The sequence below is a fragment of the Heliangelus exortis genome, chromosome 1 (assembly GCF_036169615.1).
Source record: "Heliangelus exortis chromosome 1, bHelExo1.hap1, whole genome shotgun sequence".
Lineage (NCBI taxonomy): Eukaryota > Metazoa > Chordata > Aves > Apodiformes > Trochilidae > Heliangelus > Heliangelus exortis.
The window spans coordinates 132,171,273-132,185,531 of NC_092422.1; the positions used below are offsets into that span (position 1 = coordinate 132,171,273).

At 40.0% G+C, this 14,259-nt stretch overlaps 1 protein-coding gene across 2 annotated transcripts in view; it reads right to left on the reverse strand.

The window, feature by feature from the left end:
* The window catches only part of PTPRR (protein tyrosine phosphatase receptor type R), a 137,582-nt gene that overhangs the window by 62,874 nt on the left and 60,449 nt on the right, over positions 1–14,259 (reverse strand). For both annotated transcript variants that reach the window (XM_071766786.1, XM_071766793.1), the window contains exons 4-5: positions 13,104–13,259; positions 4,278–4,388 (exon numbers count right to left, since the gene is read on the reverse strand). In XM_071766786.1, coding sequence (XP_071622887.1) covers positions 4,278–4,388; positions 13,104–13,259 — 267 coding nt within the window. The remainder of the gene's footprint in view (positions 1–4,277; positions 4,389–13,103; positions 13,260–14,259) is intronic.

Consider the following 14,259-nt stretch of genomic DNA (forward strand, 5'->3'; position numbering starts at 1 on the left):
CCCTCTTTTACAAATATTAAACGAGGGAGTGGAGCCATATCCAAAATTTGTGGATCACTTATATTCAGTGGTAATATGACTCACATCCCGACTTGACAGAAGAGATGAAAACAAAATTTTTTATATGTCAGCATATGACAATGCTAATGAAAAAAACTAAACGTGCATTAGGACTACTCCCAAAAGGTGCTACAGCAGCCCAATTGTTAGAAGCTTCTGAGCAAATGCTAGAAGCAGATAAAGCTGCTTAAGGACCATCATTGCAATATGATTTATATTGTGGTGCATGGTCCACTGGTGTTTCATATAGAGACAAAAAACAAACAAACAAACAAACAAAACCAAGACAACAACAAAAAAAAAAAAACAAAACAAAAAAAACAAACAACTTGGTAATTACACTTGAGTTTTGGTTTGGGAAATTGTACCACTTCTTTTAATTTTAGGCTAACTTCATTAGATTTTATGAGAATGAGTATGCCTTTTCAGAGCCCGAGAGTTGCTGCGGAGAGTGAGAGCTGCTCCTGGTACAGAGAGCACCCCCACTCCTGCCTCCGCAGCAGTTTCTCGCCCCCCCTCACACAAGGGCACAACTCAGATATGGCCGGTGAGCATCGCCAGTGTGTCTGCTACAGCTGCAGCTGCTGTTTCTACTCCCACAGACACTGCTACTGCTCAGAAAATGAGCCCTGCTGCAGACACCACAGCAGAGGAAAAAAAAAAAAAAAAAAAAAAAAAAGGGGGGGGGGAAAGTGCGTGCTTTTGCTGTCTTTCTTTGTTAGGCCTTTTTGGGCCTCAATTTGGCAACCATGAAGGAAACCAGGACTCCACTGTGCCGTGACCCGGGAGGGGTCTGGGGATGCTTTTGGGGCCCCCCGACCAATTTTTGTCGGATAAGCCTCCTCTACCCTCTTGGTTCTGTGCACCAGTGGACACCAGACCTTCCTCATAATAAAAAGGTATTTAAGTCCTTCCATTGCAGTGTGAAATGTGCTTTTCATATTGTATTGATAATAGGTTCTTGTTAATGTTGTAATTCATGTGATCGTTTATATGTTGATTATGGGATCCCTTGTCTATGTGTTGATTGTTGATTGTGCTATTCTGTTGCACTGCTAAGTAGATGAACTTAACTTCTGGTATTTTAACACAGATGCTAAAAGATGTTGATAGTGTCAGACATGCAGTTTTATAATATCATGCTGCCATTGACTTTTTATTATTAGCTTTTAGGTTATGTTTGTGAAGACTTTGATGGAGTGTATTTGCATGAATTTATCTAATCATTCAGAGTCAATTCACAACCAAAAACAATTGATTAAGATAACATGAAAAATTAACTGTTGCATATATTGGGTTAAATGAATGGTTAAATCACTTAAGGATATAGGGATAGCTTAGAGATTTAATTAGACAAGGTTTATCAATTATATTTGTTATTATTGGTTTTGATGCTTTCGTATTATTAGTATGTTGTTTATGGCAATGTATTATTAGCATGTTATCTCACGTGATGAAGTAAGTCAGGATTGCTCAAAAACAAAAAGGGGGATATGTTGGGAAATTGTCTGGAAGAAAACAGACATGTGAGCAATCCTGACTCTTTAGCTTTAGCTAGAGTAAACTAAGGGCCTTAAGACCCAGTTGCAAGGTTACTGAAAGATGAGCTATGGGAAAAAGATAAGGGAGCTGGCAGTAGAAAAGAAGAATAACAGGATAATGAGGTAGCCAGCAGAAGTTCTGTGAGAACAGAATTTGTGTCCAAGATATAGCCACCTGCAAGATATTGTTATATAAACAAAGGCTCTATATAAAGCGAGTGTCCACTGTTAATAAACGACTTCACTTTAACCATATTGGTGACTGCGTGTCGTCCTTTAAACCTCCGCGGATTTTCTTCCTACAACACTGACCACTGTTGACCATCATAATCATCACCTCATATTCCGTACTTTAAATGACAGTCATCTACAGAGGCAGGCTAAGCTTTTGGACTCTTTAAACTGCAAATAAACACAAAGGGATAAACAAGTGCATGCCCTGTAACTTTTTTTAAAAAGAGGTCTCCTTTTGGTGGTCCGATATGGTGGCTACAGAAAAAGACTCATCAGCAACATGCTAAAGATGAATGGTTGACAGGGGCTGCACTTAAAATGCTGAATTCTTACTTTCATAAATCTGCCACTCTGTCACATGTAAAGTCAGATGACAATGAGTGCTGCCTCACAGACTGTACATACTCCATGTCTCAACAGGTCAAGGCAAAATTTGAGTGTCCATAAACATGGTCTGAACAGTAGTACATGTGAAGATCCAGGTTGGACCTGGGAGGGGACAGAAAGGGCAATGCCTGCAGAAAAGACCACAGCATTTTAGTAAATCCGCGAAGAGAGTTCAGGAGGTCCTCTCCTCTGCTCCAGCTCCAAATCAGCTATACCTAAACTATTCCTAACAGAGGCTCACCTAAAAGCTTTATGGGTGAAAACCCCTGAGCTTCCCTAAGCAACGCAAGCCAAGGTCTAATAACTTGTGATAACAAAATTCTTTCTAATGAGTCAGTCAAATGACCCTTTCAAAAAAATTTTACTTCTTCTCCAATTTCTCCAGTGCTTCTCCCAGTGGAGAAAGCATTACCTTCTTCCTTACCACAGCCTTTGAAATCTTTCCATGTTGAGTACTATCATGTTTCTTCTTGCTTTTCTTTTCTCTGTCATAAAGAAACCAAATTATTTCTAGTCTTCTGTATCTGATGACTCTTGTGTCTCCTCCCTGATATTATTGCCTGACATTTTTCACAAGTGCAGTACTGAAGAGAGACCATAAAGAATGAATAAGATGTGATACTATAACAAAATTATTACCAAGCCCAAGTCAAATGTAGACCTTAGAGACCTACGTTTATACATCTTTTTCTAGAAACGTATACATATCCATCTCATTTTCACATCTCAGGGCAAGAAGTGTATTTTTTTGCAGTACCATGTTGTTACTCATTGTGTGTTGTGCAGCACTGATGGAACCTTTCCTACAGAGCTGTTGCTTTGCCATGTATTTTCTACATTGTATTAATGCACTTGATTAGAGTTCTTGTCCCTGATGAGCAGCATTCTTGTTATTTCAAATCTTTTCTCCAGCACTTTAAAAATATTTTTAAGTTCTGATACTGTCCTCCACAATGTTTACAATTTTCAAGACCATCTACACATTCCAAATTACTAAAATATTGTGTAGTGCCAGGACAAGAAGAAACAGCATTTTCTATACCCTTACAGCTACACAGTCATTAGTGACCAAAATACCTGCTACTCCAAAGTAAAAAAGTTTGAATAAAAGTTAGTGCTTTTAGAGTTATGCTGCTATTTTTGAGTGAGATGGCACTAAGAAATGGAGATGACTCAGAACTACAATTTTTATAAAGCAACAATTTTTGTGAGAAAATAGAGAGAATTCAGAAGCTCAAATAAGATTTTGTTCTAAATTTGATTGTTTATTAAAATCTTCAGTTTAAACATTCTTTCCCTCTTAAGTTTGTAAGTGGGGAATCCATTTAGGTTAAAGAAAAATTTAATGTGTCTGAAAGCAAAATATCTCAAAAGACTCCAAGACACTATGAGTTTATAAATGCTGAGAATTACCTAAGAATTCAGTAAACCTTCCCAAAACAGAGAAGGAAAACATGTCACATATAACATCAGAAAAAAATGCCAATTAAATTAGTGGTGGTTTAGAGTTGTTTGTCTTCTGTGTGACCCTTGAGCATCTCAGTATTAGAAGTATGTCTAATGCCCAGAAACCTGGCCACTGAACTCATACAATAGGAATGGCAAATTGCTCACAAATATGATCACTCTGACACTAGTTGCTAGCCATATCTGTTTAGAATGTATATATATGATACATGAACACTGACACACAATCTAACAGCTGTGCATTGAAAATATTGTATTAATGATGTTGTTTTTACTCTCCATCAAAACTGAAATACAGGCAGCTCATGCAGCTTCAGGGATCCTGGGACATTAACAAGAAGTCATCATATCACTGCAGTTACTCTGGATTTAAGAGCCCCATTATTTATTTCTTCAGCTTCCTTCTAGCTACAGTCTTCAACCAGATTCTAAATACATCACCAAATACTGTTCTTCAACTTCTGGCTTCACAGCATTGTGAGAATAACCAACTCTTGCCTTGTAGCAAGTTAGTGAGAAAACAGGTCTCATGTGTGACTCTACCTTCAAAAGTACAGAACACCAAAAAAAGTTAAAAAGGAAACTTACCATTAAACAAGACACTAGAATGACAAAGATGCTGAGGAATATGACAACTGCATAAAATCCTTCTTTGCTCCAGATTTTGTCTCCTTCATGTTGGCCTTGCAACACATTTGTCTTTTTTTTCAGCAATAAAAGAGAAAGAGGAAGAGGAAAAAAAAATTACACAGTAGTGTGTGCAGATTAAATAGATTAATCACCGTCCTCGGCTTTGTCACAGTTCACTTTCCATCGCACGGCATTCAGTTTCAATGCTATTTGCTTACTCACCTTGGCTTCAGCACCCTGCCTGAACTCTCTGTATCCCTGCCTGAGACCAAGGAGTCCCTGAGGCTATGCCAGATGCTCTAAGACCTTCTCCGTGGCTGCTGAGATAGCTCCACCAGGAGTCACGGGCTGGTTGAGCGTAAGCAAACAAGAGGCACCATCCTTCCTAGGAACTACCTGTCTCATCAGGTAAAAGGGCAGAACTCCTCGTACCTGGGCTATGGGCACCACTCACCCTTCCTCTGTCTCTCCAGGGCTTATCTCTGGCCCCAGCACCCACACACCAGCCTCAGGACTGTTTACAATTGACACAGGATCAAAGAGCAGGTGACTTGCTGGTTTTTCCTCATGAGCCGGGAAGCCCTGATGCTGTCATCATGTGAGCACACACACACACACACACACACACACACATGTGCATATGCAAAAAATTCTGATTAGGGTTAAAGCAATCTCATTATCTTTGAGCTCCTGCTGATAGTACTTTTCTAAAACAGCTGTGCACACTAAAATTTCCAGAACTTCTGGGGACAATGAAATTATAATTGTTGCATATCATCATAATTAAAAGCATATATTTTGGGATTTTTTACAATGTGAGAACTTGTCTGTGCTATTAAATTACCAGAATTTCAATAGGTTTCCAGAAAGAGGTTTGGCAGTAGAAACAGGGCTTATGTGCCCTCAGTCTAACTACAATACATTATTTAGAAGAAAGTAGGTATACTGGTGTTTCCACAACTGCAGTTCAGTAGACATTGCTCTCCTAGTCTCTACCTATTTGCTTTTCTTTTCTTAATTGTTGTATTTTCAGTAGGGTTCTCAATGTGAGTAAAAAGCACCTGCAATTCCATTTTCTACTGTAAATGTTCAAGGTTTTGGTGGAAGTCTTTATGAAGTTGAATTCATGTGGAAAGATACTCATGAGGAGAAGGAGCACATGGCATGGGGATAAAAGGACAAGCTGACAAAAACCCTCTGCATGCTGAATCCAAACATAGTTTTCATGGTCTTCCTTTCAGTACAGGTTTGCGTCCTGCTTGCTTTAAAAAGGGACAGGGCAATGCAGATTAAAGTCAATGCAGAAGTAAGACAATGCACAGAGGTAGCAGTAGCTACAAAATACAAACATTTAGAGAAGTAGTTGGTAGCATGCTTTGTTTACAAAGACTTGCTAAAACTGCATGTGTATAACCAGGAGTAGATTGCCTTACAACTGAAGGCATAATGAAGAGTTTTCTTTGAAAGTCATAGTCCTAGGGACCTGAACAGAAAACTGTTACCCAATTCTGATAAACTACAGAAACAGACCTTGTAAAACTAGTGTATTGGCATGTGTGTGCATAATCACACAGTGTTCTATGATATGGGCTTAAAACAATTGCAGGTATTGACAGTTTAACAAAGTCTGTAACTATCAGTCTTCTGTTTAGTGAGCAAGTTAAAAACCAGAACTATCAAAGATATGCTGAAAATCTTGCCAAATATTTCCTCAAAATTTGTTACCATACATATTCAAACAGCTTTGTCACTGTAATGTGGTGCAGGTCCCTGTGCACTTTGCTACCTAAGCACAGCAAGGCAGTTCTGCTCTGCTCACTGCACAGGACTCAGGTCCTGGCAGTGGCTCACACCCCAAATCTGCAGCTGCTCCACACTCAGGATTTCTCCCATGGAGCTTCATGGAAATCCCATGGTGATTGGCTTTGGCCCAATTGGCTTTGGCCAATCAGCTATAAACAAAGTCTTTGACCCTGGGTAGATTACACGATGACTTTCCGGTGTTTCATATCTCTCAGGACAAAATCTAGATAAGGAGCAGGAGCTGAAGGAGCATTGGCCATGCTGACCTTTGTAAGTGATTAAACAGGGAGGTTTGTACCTCTTCACTTAAGGGACAAATGCACAAAAAAATAAATTAATATCTAATAGGATTTCTTAAATCAATGGGTGAGAGATTTTAATGTACCGGAATTCATTAGTGCCACAAAACTTTAAAAATATTTTATAATAGACTTCAATACATAACTGAGTCTAAAAGAACCAATCTCTATGATGTCTGCCTAATGGTGTTTGTGTACAGGATACATTTTCTCCTGGTTTGTCGTACTAAAAATAAAGCTCAAAGGACATGAACAAATACTGTAAAAAGGGTAAAATAAACCAACTTCAAGACACACCATTTTGAAACAATGAAGTAGCACCTTCATCTAACCAAGGAAATCTCTTCCCTACCTCTAACTGAGCAGTTTACAGAGGATCCTTGCTACATCTGCTTCCTAAAGACAAAAGAGGCTGTGACCTACTCAGTCATCCCACGCCCATGATATGGATTTGCTTTCAGAAATATCAATGCTGCTTATTCAAGAACTTTGTTCCTCAGCCTGGGAGAACTGATAAGAGAAACTGCAACTGCCACACACCTTACAAATCCTGGCACCCAGGAATCATGAGCTTGCAGGATGGCCAAATGCTAGGGAAAAAGCAAACAAAGAGAGGACTTCTGTCCATGACCAAGGGCAATGCATGGAGATGTGCTGTGTCTTGATTGATGCTACTCCACATTTTTCTCACACTGTTGGGAGCCTTTTCCTGCCTGAGTGAGGCACTCACACTAAGACTTTCAGATAATTTTTAAGGAGTGCAAATGGAATAGAAATAGGTACAGGAATAGGAATAGGAATAGGAATAGACTAGGACTGGGAGTGTAGGAAGATAAATTCAAATTAAGCTGCAAAAGGCCACAGCAAATAAGGCAGGTGGAATACCAGTGCAGGTGGGATGGAAGGGGAGTTCAGCAGCTCAGGCAGCATCAGGTCCCACAGAAAACCTGAATACAGGGAGGAAGGCTCATCATCAACAGCATCATCCCCCAGTGTTGACTCCACTCCCTACTAAGCTGTGAGATTCCATTAGTGAGATTCCACTGACTGGGATTTTCTTTGCCTCAAAATACAATTTTAAAAGTGAATGACTCCTGGCTCCTGCTGCAACTGACTGACAGCTCTCCTTGGGGAACAAAGAAGCTTGCTGGAACAGTGGGAATTTAGGGGCATATAAGGAGGCTCCCATTCTGTCATCGTGGTCATCGTCATTGTGCACTGACCCACTGCCATCTTGCATCGGACCCCATCCAGAATCTGATCTCCATCTTGAGCAAGAAACTCACTGGACAGCTGGCCCCCTGGTGGTGATTTTCTCTCAGTTTTTCCTTTATTTCCCACTTTCTTACTATTTTCTCTCCCATTTTTCTCTCTCTCTCTCTCTTGTATCTTCTCCTTTTTCTCTCTCCCTCTTTTGTTTGGCAACATATTTGCCATACTTTCACGGGGTTCTAGCATTTTGCTTGTGTCAATTGTCAAATAAAAGTTTATGCTTGCACCCGACCCTTGCTGGTTGGACTTTGTTCTCCTGGATCAAAAACAAAAGAATAATTTAATGTTACTTTGAACCGTAACAGAAGCATTCACAATCAGTTGAGTCGTTCAAAATACCCAGGTCAGTTTTAACAGTTTAAATTCGACATAATTCAAGGTATAGCAGAATCAATGTATTCTAAACAATCCCATGCTATTGCTAACCTCACAGAAGAGTGGCTGCACAGGTATCCAAAACAGAATAAATGTGTTTTTAAAAATTATTTTTAAAAAAAACTTTATTTTATTTTATTTTAAAAAGACAGTAAAAATACATTCTGGTCTTACTGTGGAAACCTAATGGATTATTTCTAGACAAAAACCCAACACATTAGTAGCCTACTTTTGATAACAACAAGAAGAGACATTGACCTGAAATCCACCTCAAGGCTCATTAATCAAGACAAGGATAAGGAACTTTGCATTCCCCAATTACAGTAACAGGAGAAAAACATACAGGTTCAACTTGGAAGGAAAGAAAACTGATTTAATCTACAAGGAAAAAGAGAAAGCATGGCCAAATCTTCATACCTTCTCCCTCCAGCCTTCACTTCTTGGACCTGGATTACTTCCCTGCTGCCTCCCCTCAACAGCACGGGGCAGGGGGGTGGGGGGGGTCAGTTCCCCACATACTGTTTCTGCTCCTCCTTCCTCCTCAGAGGACTCCTCACAGTTTCCCCCAGCTCCAACACGGGGTCCCTCTCCCGGGAGAGTCCTTCAGGAACCCCTGGGACATGAGTCCCTCCCACAGGTGCAGTCCCTCAGGCACAGACTGCTCCATCCTGGGCTGCACACAGAGTCACGGCTGCTGCGGGAGCAGTCACCTCATCTGCCACGGGGTCCTACACGGCTGCAGATCCACATCTGACCCTCTTTGCAACCCTGCACAGTCTTCTGCTTCACATCTGCACACCCATGACACTTCAGGGGCTACAAATCCACATCTACCCCACCGTGGTCCTTCAGGGACTGCTTCACTGTGCTTCTTCAGGGACTGCTTCACAGCGCTTCTCCATGGGCTGCCACCATGGGCTGTGGGGAAATTTCTGCTCTGGCACCTTTCCCCCTCTTTCTTTGCTGACCTTGGTGTCTTTGGCATTTCTCTCTCCCTATCCCCTACTCCACTCTGCAGGTCAATTTTCCTTTTCATATTTTCAGGTCATATTTTTGTAGTTCAGTTTTCCTTTTCATTGACATGTTACTCATAGAGGTGCATCCAGCATCCCATATCTGCTTGGCCTTGGGCAGAGGCAGGGCAGGGATTGGAAATGGGGGTGCTTCCAGAAGCTTCTCAGAGGAGCCACACCTATGGCCCCCCTACTTCCAAAACACCACTGCACTAACCCAAGACAAATGAAAGTATGGCAATCTATAGTTCTGATCCCAGAGGAAAGCTTCCAGGGAGCTGGGAATCAAACTCAAGATCAAAAAAGTTCAGAGTTGCTTTGCTTTTTTTTTTGCTATTATAACTATGTTAGCTAAAGCAGTTAGGAAAGCCTGCCAAGAAATCACTTCCACTCCTAATGAAAACATGTGGGAATGTGGGTGACCTCTCAGACTCCCAGGACACTGGATAACAGCAACTTAGCATCTCCCATGACAAAGCATCCCTGCAGACCTTACCTTACATGCATGTGTACAAGTGTTGTGATTTCATGTCAAGGCTGGTGGGCCTGTAGAGGGCTCCTGACCTTGCTGTGGTGCTCTGCTTGCCCCCATGCAGGTGTGATGCTGCATCTGCCTTGCCTGATCACAGGAGCAAGTCCTTGTGCTCTGCTTTGTTCTGGGAATCATTTTTTGTCTAGGTTGCTGTAATTCCTAAGCTATTGGTTTTGATCATTTGTCCTTGCAATGACTTAAGGTTTCTGTATGCTTTAAATGCATGATTGCTTCCTTTGATTTCTTCTCTAAGAAGCTAGTATCACTCACTTCAAAGGCAACCAACAAAAGCCTTGTGCAAGCAGGCTGTAGCAGTATATTTTGGGATTGCATAATTTTGGCATCAGTTCCTTTAGTATCTCATCTCCCATCTGGCAGTTAGCTTAGCTCTCAAAAACCAGTAACCCCTATTTTACTTACTGTAACTTCAATTATTTTGTCATTCAAACCCACTTCAAGTTCTCTTCTCTACTAAACTCTGAAATCCAGTAGTATATATAAATATATATATGTATTTTTTAAACTCTGAGCACGATTCAAAGACCTTAGGAAGTCAGGATTCCCACACCATAATAACATGGATTGCCTGAGTAATTGAATTTAGTCTCACCAACAAGCACCAATACTGAAGTTCTGGGGAAGTCTCCTCCTGGCTGTGCTACACAGATTGGAGCAGAACACAACCCTAGATTCTGCTTCAGACACAAACTTTAGACCATAATAAAAGAGCAAGTGCTACAACTACATTAGGCTGTTGGAAGAGAAAGAACATTTGGAAGGTACTGCCATTGCCCTGGATCACAACTCCACTAAATAAAATTTTCACATTTTCACAAGCACATCGTCTGTTCTACACCAGGAAACAAAGGACCCTCATGGTTCCTACAGGAAAAGCAGGGAGGGAATATTCACTTTCAGCTACTGCAGAATAAGAAACCAGTATACAAATTCTGAGACAATCAGTTTACTTGCAAATAGATCAGTCAGTGATTAATGAATCAGCATTATTGCCAGATGTGAACTGGCAAATTATGACTGGAATGAATGAAGATGTAGTTCTAGTCACTTACATCCACTAAGACTTCTGCTGTTCATGATACTGCATAGTCTGAGACTTTAAGAAGAGAGCTTCGGTTTTCCACTTAGATTTTCCTGAATAATCTTGGTAAATTTTTTTAGAACAGGCCAATCTCCCTCACCATTAACAATCTACATAGTTTAAGCTAAGCCTTGTTACAAAGAGTCAACCAAGCCATATCAAGAGAGGTATCTCAGATGGGATGGACCAAACATATTTCTTTCTTTCCATTTACCATGGAGAGAGCCACTAAGACTTTTGGGCCTTAGTCAGTGCATACTGAAATAGGCAGCTAAAAAAGGAGACAAATTCCAACTCTAACACCTCTGTGCCAGCCACCCACCTAGAATTATGTGGGTAATGCTTCCTTTCCACACAAATACCCTGAAAGTGCAAATCCAATACTGATTGTGAAGCATTCAGACTTTTGGGAGGACATTTGTACAATTTATTAGTTCATGATTTAATTAGTATTGATTATAGATTAGTTCAGGAATACACACAAGCAATGCGTAAAATAATGTGTCAAAACTATGTAAAGTTTTGTATAACTATATCTTCCTTCAAAAGTTTGCCTGTTTTGATTTTCTTTACTGTCACTGGCACAAGTTGTTCTTAGAAGTTGAGAGAAGAGTAAATAACAGGTTAGAAGCTGAGCAAGTCAAGATCATACGTTGCAATCTTTTATCTGCTTTTTTCTGTGGAGTATTATACATGTAAACAATTTATTGAGATCCAAAAGGAATACCTATTAGTTTAAAGCTGCATAATTTTTTCAGGACCAGGGCCTTAGATGTATAATCTGCTAGCAATTGTAATGTTATAATAATATCTAGCTTCTCAAAGAGTATTAGAAGGACTTAGAGTTTGCATAACTTTCATTCTACTAATTATTTTCTGCATTATTTCATTTGGTTGTCTACACTATTTTTCCAGAGAGAAAATTCAAATATCTGACCACTCCAGATTATTGAAAAGTATCTAACTCAAGATGAGACCTTGAGTTCAGTGCTGTGTATTTTTCCAGCATATCATTATAGCTTGGTGACATTTCTCCATTCATCTATTATTCATTTTTGTTCTTGTCCAACGTGTATATGAAGTGTTATTTGTAACTGAAGTACTTGGAACACATAACTGCATCTATCAAGACTTATTCACTTCAGTAACAAAGGAAATTCTTACCAGAAGAATTCAGGTCTCCCATAGGCCCGATTTGATCTGTTGTTTGGATATCACTGCTTGGCTTCATTTTTTATTAGAACACCTAAAACCTGATAGTTCACCCATTTGCTGAGTGGCAGGCTGTTGTGGTAGAACACGCTACATTTCACTAAACTGGCCTTGTTTTTATATTTCATTTTTGGTAGCCAAGACATGTTCCAGATTCTTAAACAGAGTGAAAATACTTAAAATTAGCAACAACATTTCTAATTAGTACAAATACAGGTGGAACGTAACAGCCAGTGCTAACTTAGAAATGGCTTAAACATAGGCTTGGATGTTAAAAAAACCCAACTCTTTATCCATAGAGGGAGACCCAGCTTATCAGATCTTTTTTCCCCACTCTTCTGGATATAGACATCTCCTCTACAAAAATGGGAGCTTCAAGGGAAAATGATGATTCTTGATAACATGTTTGAACTTATCTGGACCTCACACTGCATTCTGAGGGTCTTAATTTGTAGGTCAGGGTTTCTAGGACAATAAATAAAGTGCAATGGGATGTGATCATGTCCTTGAGCTCTGCGTTTTCCTTTACTAAAAGCCTTTGCTTTTTTTCAGCTGCTGTATATGGCTCAAGTGATCAACACAGAATTAGGTGTTGATCTCACTGGCAATGTCTGGGACACTGTGGATATAGCAGTGCAGATGCTGTTTTGAAATAAATTTTTTTTTTTCAAAAAAATTAATGCAGTCATATAAATAATAACTGCAAGTTTTACTTTTGTCCTCTTTTCGGAGAAGGTAAACAAAAAAAGTTGTCACTTCTCTGGACAATAGAAAGAAGTATGGGTACAAAGTTCAAAATTAGTTTTTAAAAAATCAAGTCAGACACAATTTACACACCTTTTTTTTCCTATCTCCTGAAATCATTACTCCTGCCAAGCCAGGTTAATAGATTAGAAGTCATTGGGTCCATCTCCTTTAAGGCATTGATGCGAATTTAGTTCAAACTCAGATTTCACTGGTAGTCCAGCTATGTGAGGAGGACCTGGAAATCAATGCCTGAATAGCCTAATGAAGTTACAGTAATTTAACAGGGCTAGTTGTATAACTGCCTTATAGCAGCTGCCATCTCAATTTATCCATTTTCTGTCTCATGCTTAAGACCCTCAGATTGAAAAGCACCAGGGATGTAATAACTGTCTCATCTGTAATAAGCTACAGGTTAGAAAATTGAAAACCAACCTCAGGGGAGACCTCTGTTATTCCAAACTGGGATAAACTCTGATGCAAAATGTTGATATTAAGGGAATGCAGCACTTCTTCAGATGGGAGTGCCTCAGAAATTCCTGGCTTTCTGTTCAGTGGGGACACAAACAGCTCCACACAGTTCTTCTTCCCCTGGGAAAATAACAAAAAAAGCAGAGTGATAGGTCTGAGATTAATAATCTCTGGTGTCTACAGATTATCACTGTAATTTGAAAAACAAAAGCATGGACTATAAAGGCTGCAACTTGCCCTGTGAGGAGAGTATATGTATTCACTGACTCCTTAAATCCATCTGACTGAAAGAAAATCAAAATACCATATGTTGAAATCTGTGCTTTGTCTTGTTCATTATTGACAAGGTATCTTTTTTCCTGAGACTAGTATCATTAAGACAGATAGGTCAATGAAATATGATGAGGTGATGGGGTCAAGGGCAAAGTGCCAGAAGGGATTTTACCAGATTGTTCATCAGATCTGAGCTGAAATGTAGCCCTGTTTTAGAAGGTGGTCCTTAAAAACCAGAAATGCTTACTTAGTGTGATGCTGTGGTATTTTGGTCCTGCTTACTAATCCCATGTCAACACACAGCAGACACATACCACAATGAAGTACAAAATGCTTTCAGTCAACTGCAGTTCAACTCTGTAAAATGGAACAGTGAAATGAAAGGACCAGAAAAGTGTTTTTACTTTTAATGAGTAAGCTGAGAATACCTTCCCTCATCTCTATTATTTACTGGCACGATTTCTTTTATAGTCCTGAGAGCCGAAGGGGTGCTGTACTAGAGATGTCCGTGATGCTTATCCTATCACAGGGGAGCAAAAGGAGTGACTGCAAGAGGGCTCTTCTGGTTGTGACAGATTAGAACAGCACCTGAGACCAGTGATCCAGATAGTGCTGATGTCCAAACAGGGTGAGGGAACCCAGAGTCTCCAGGACTATGGCCAATTTAGCTTAAGCTGTGATGTAAAGTCCAGACCTGGGGGGTTCCACACACACCAGGTAAGCATGGAGCTATTAGCATCACTGCCTGTGCAGTCAAGAGCCTCACTTGTCTGGTTGTTTGCTACTCATTGTTATGGGATGGGAGAGCCCAGTTCAAACTGGGATAATCCTGATTTCCCCAGCCTCC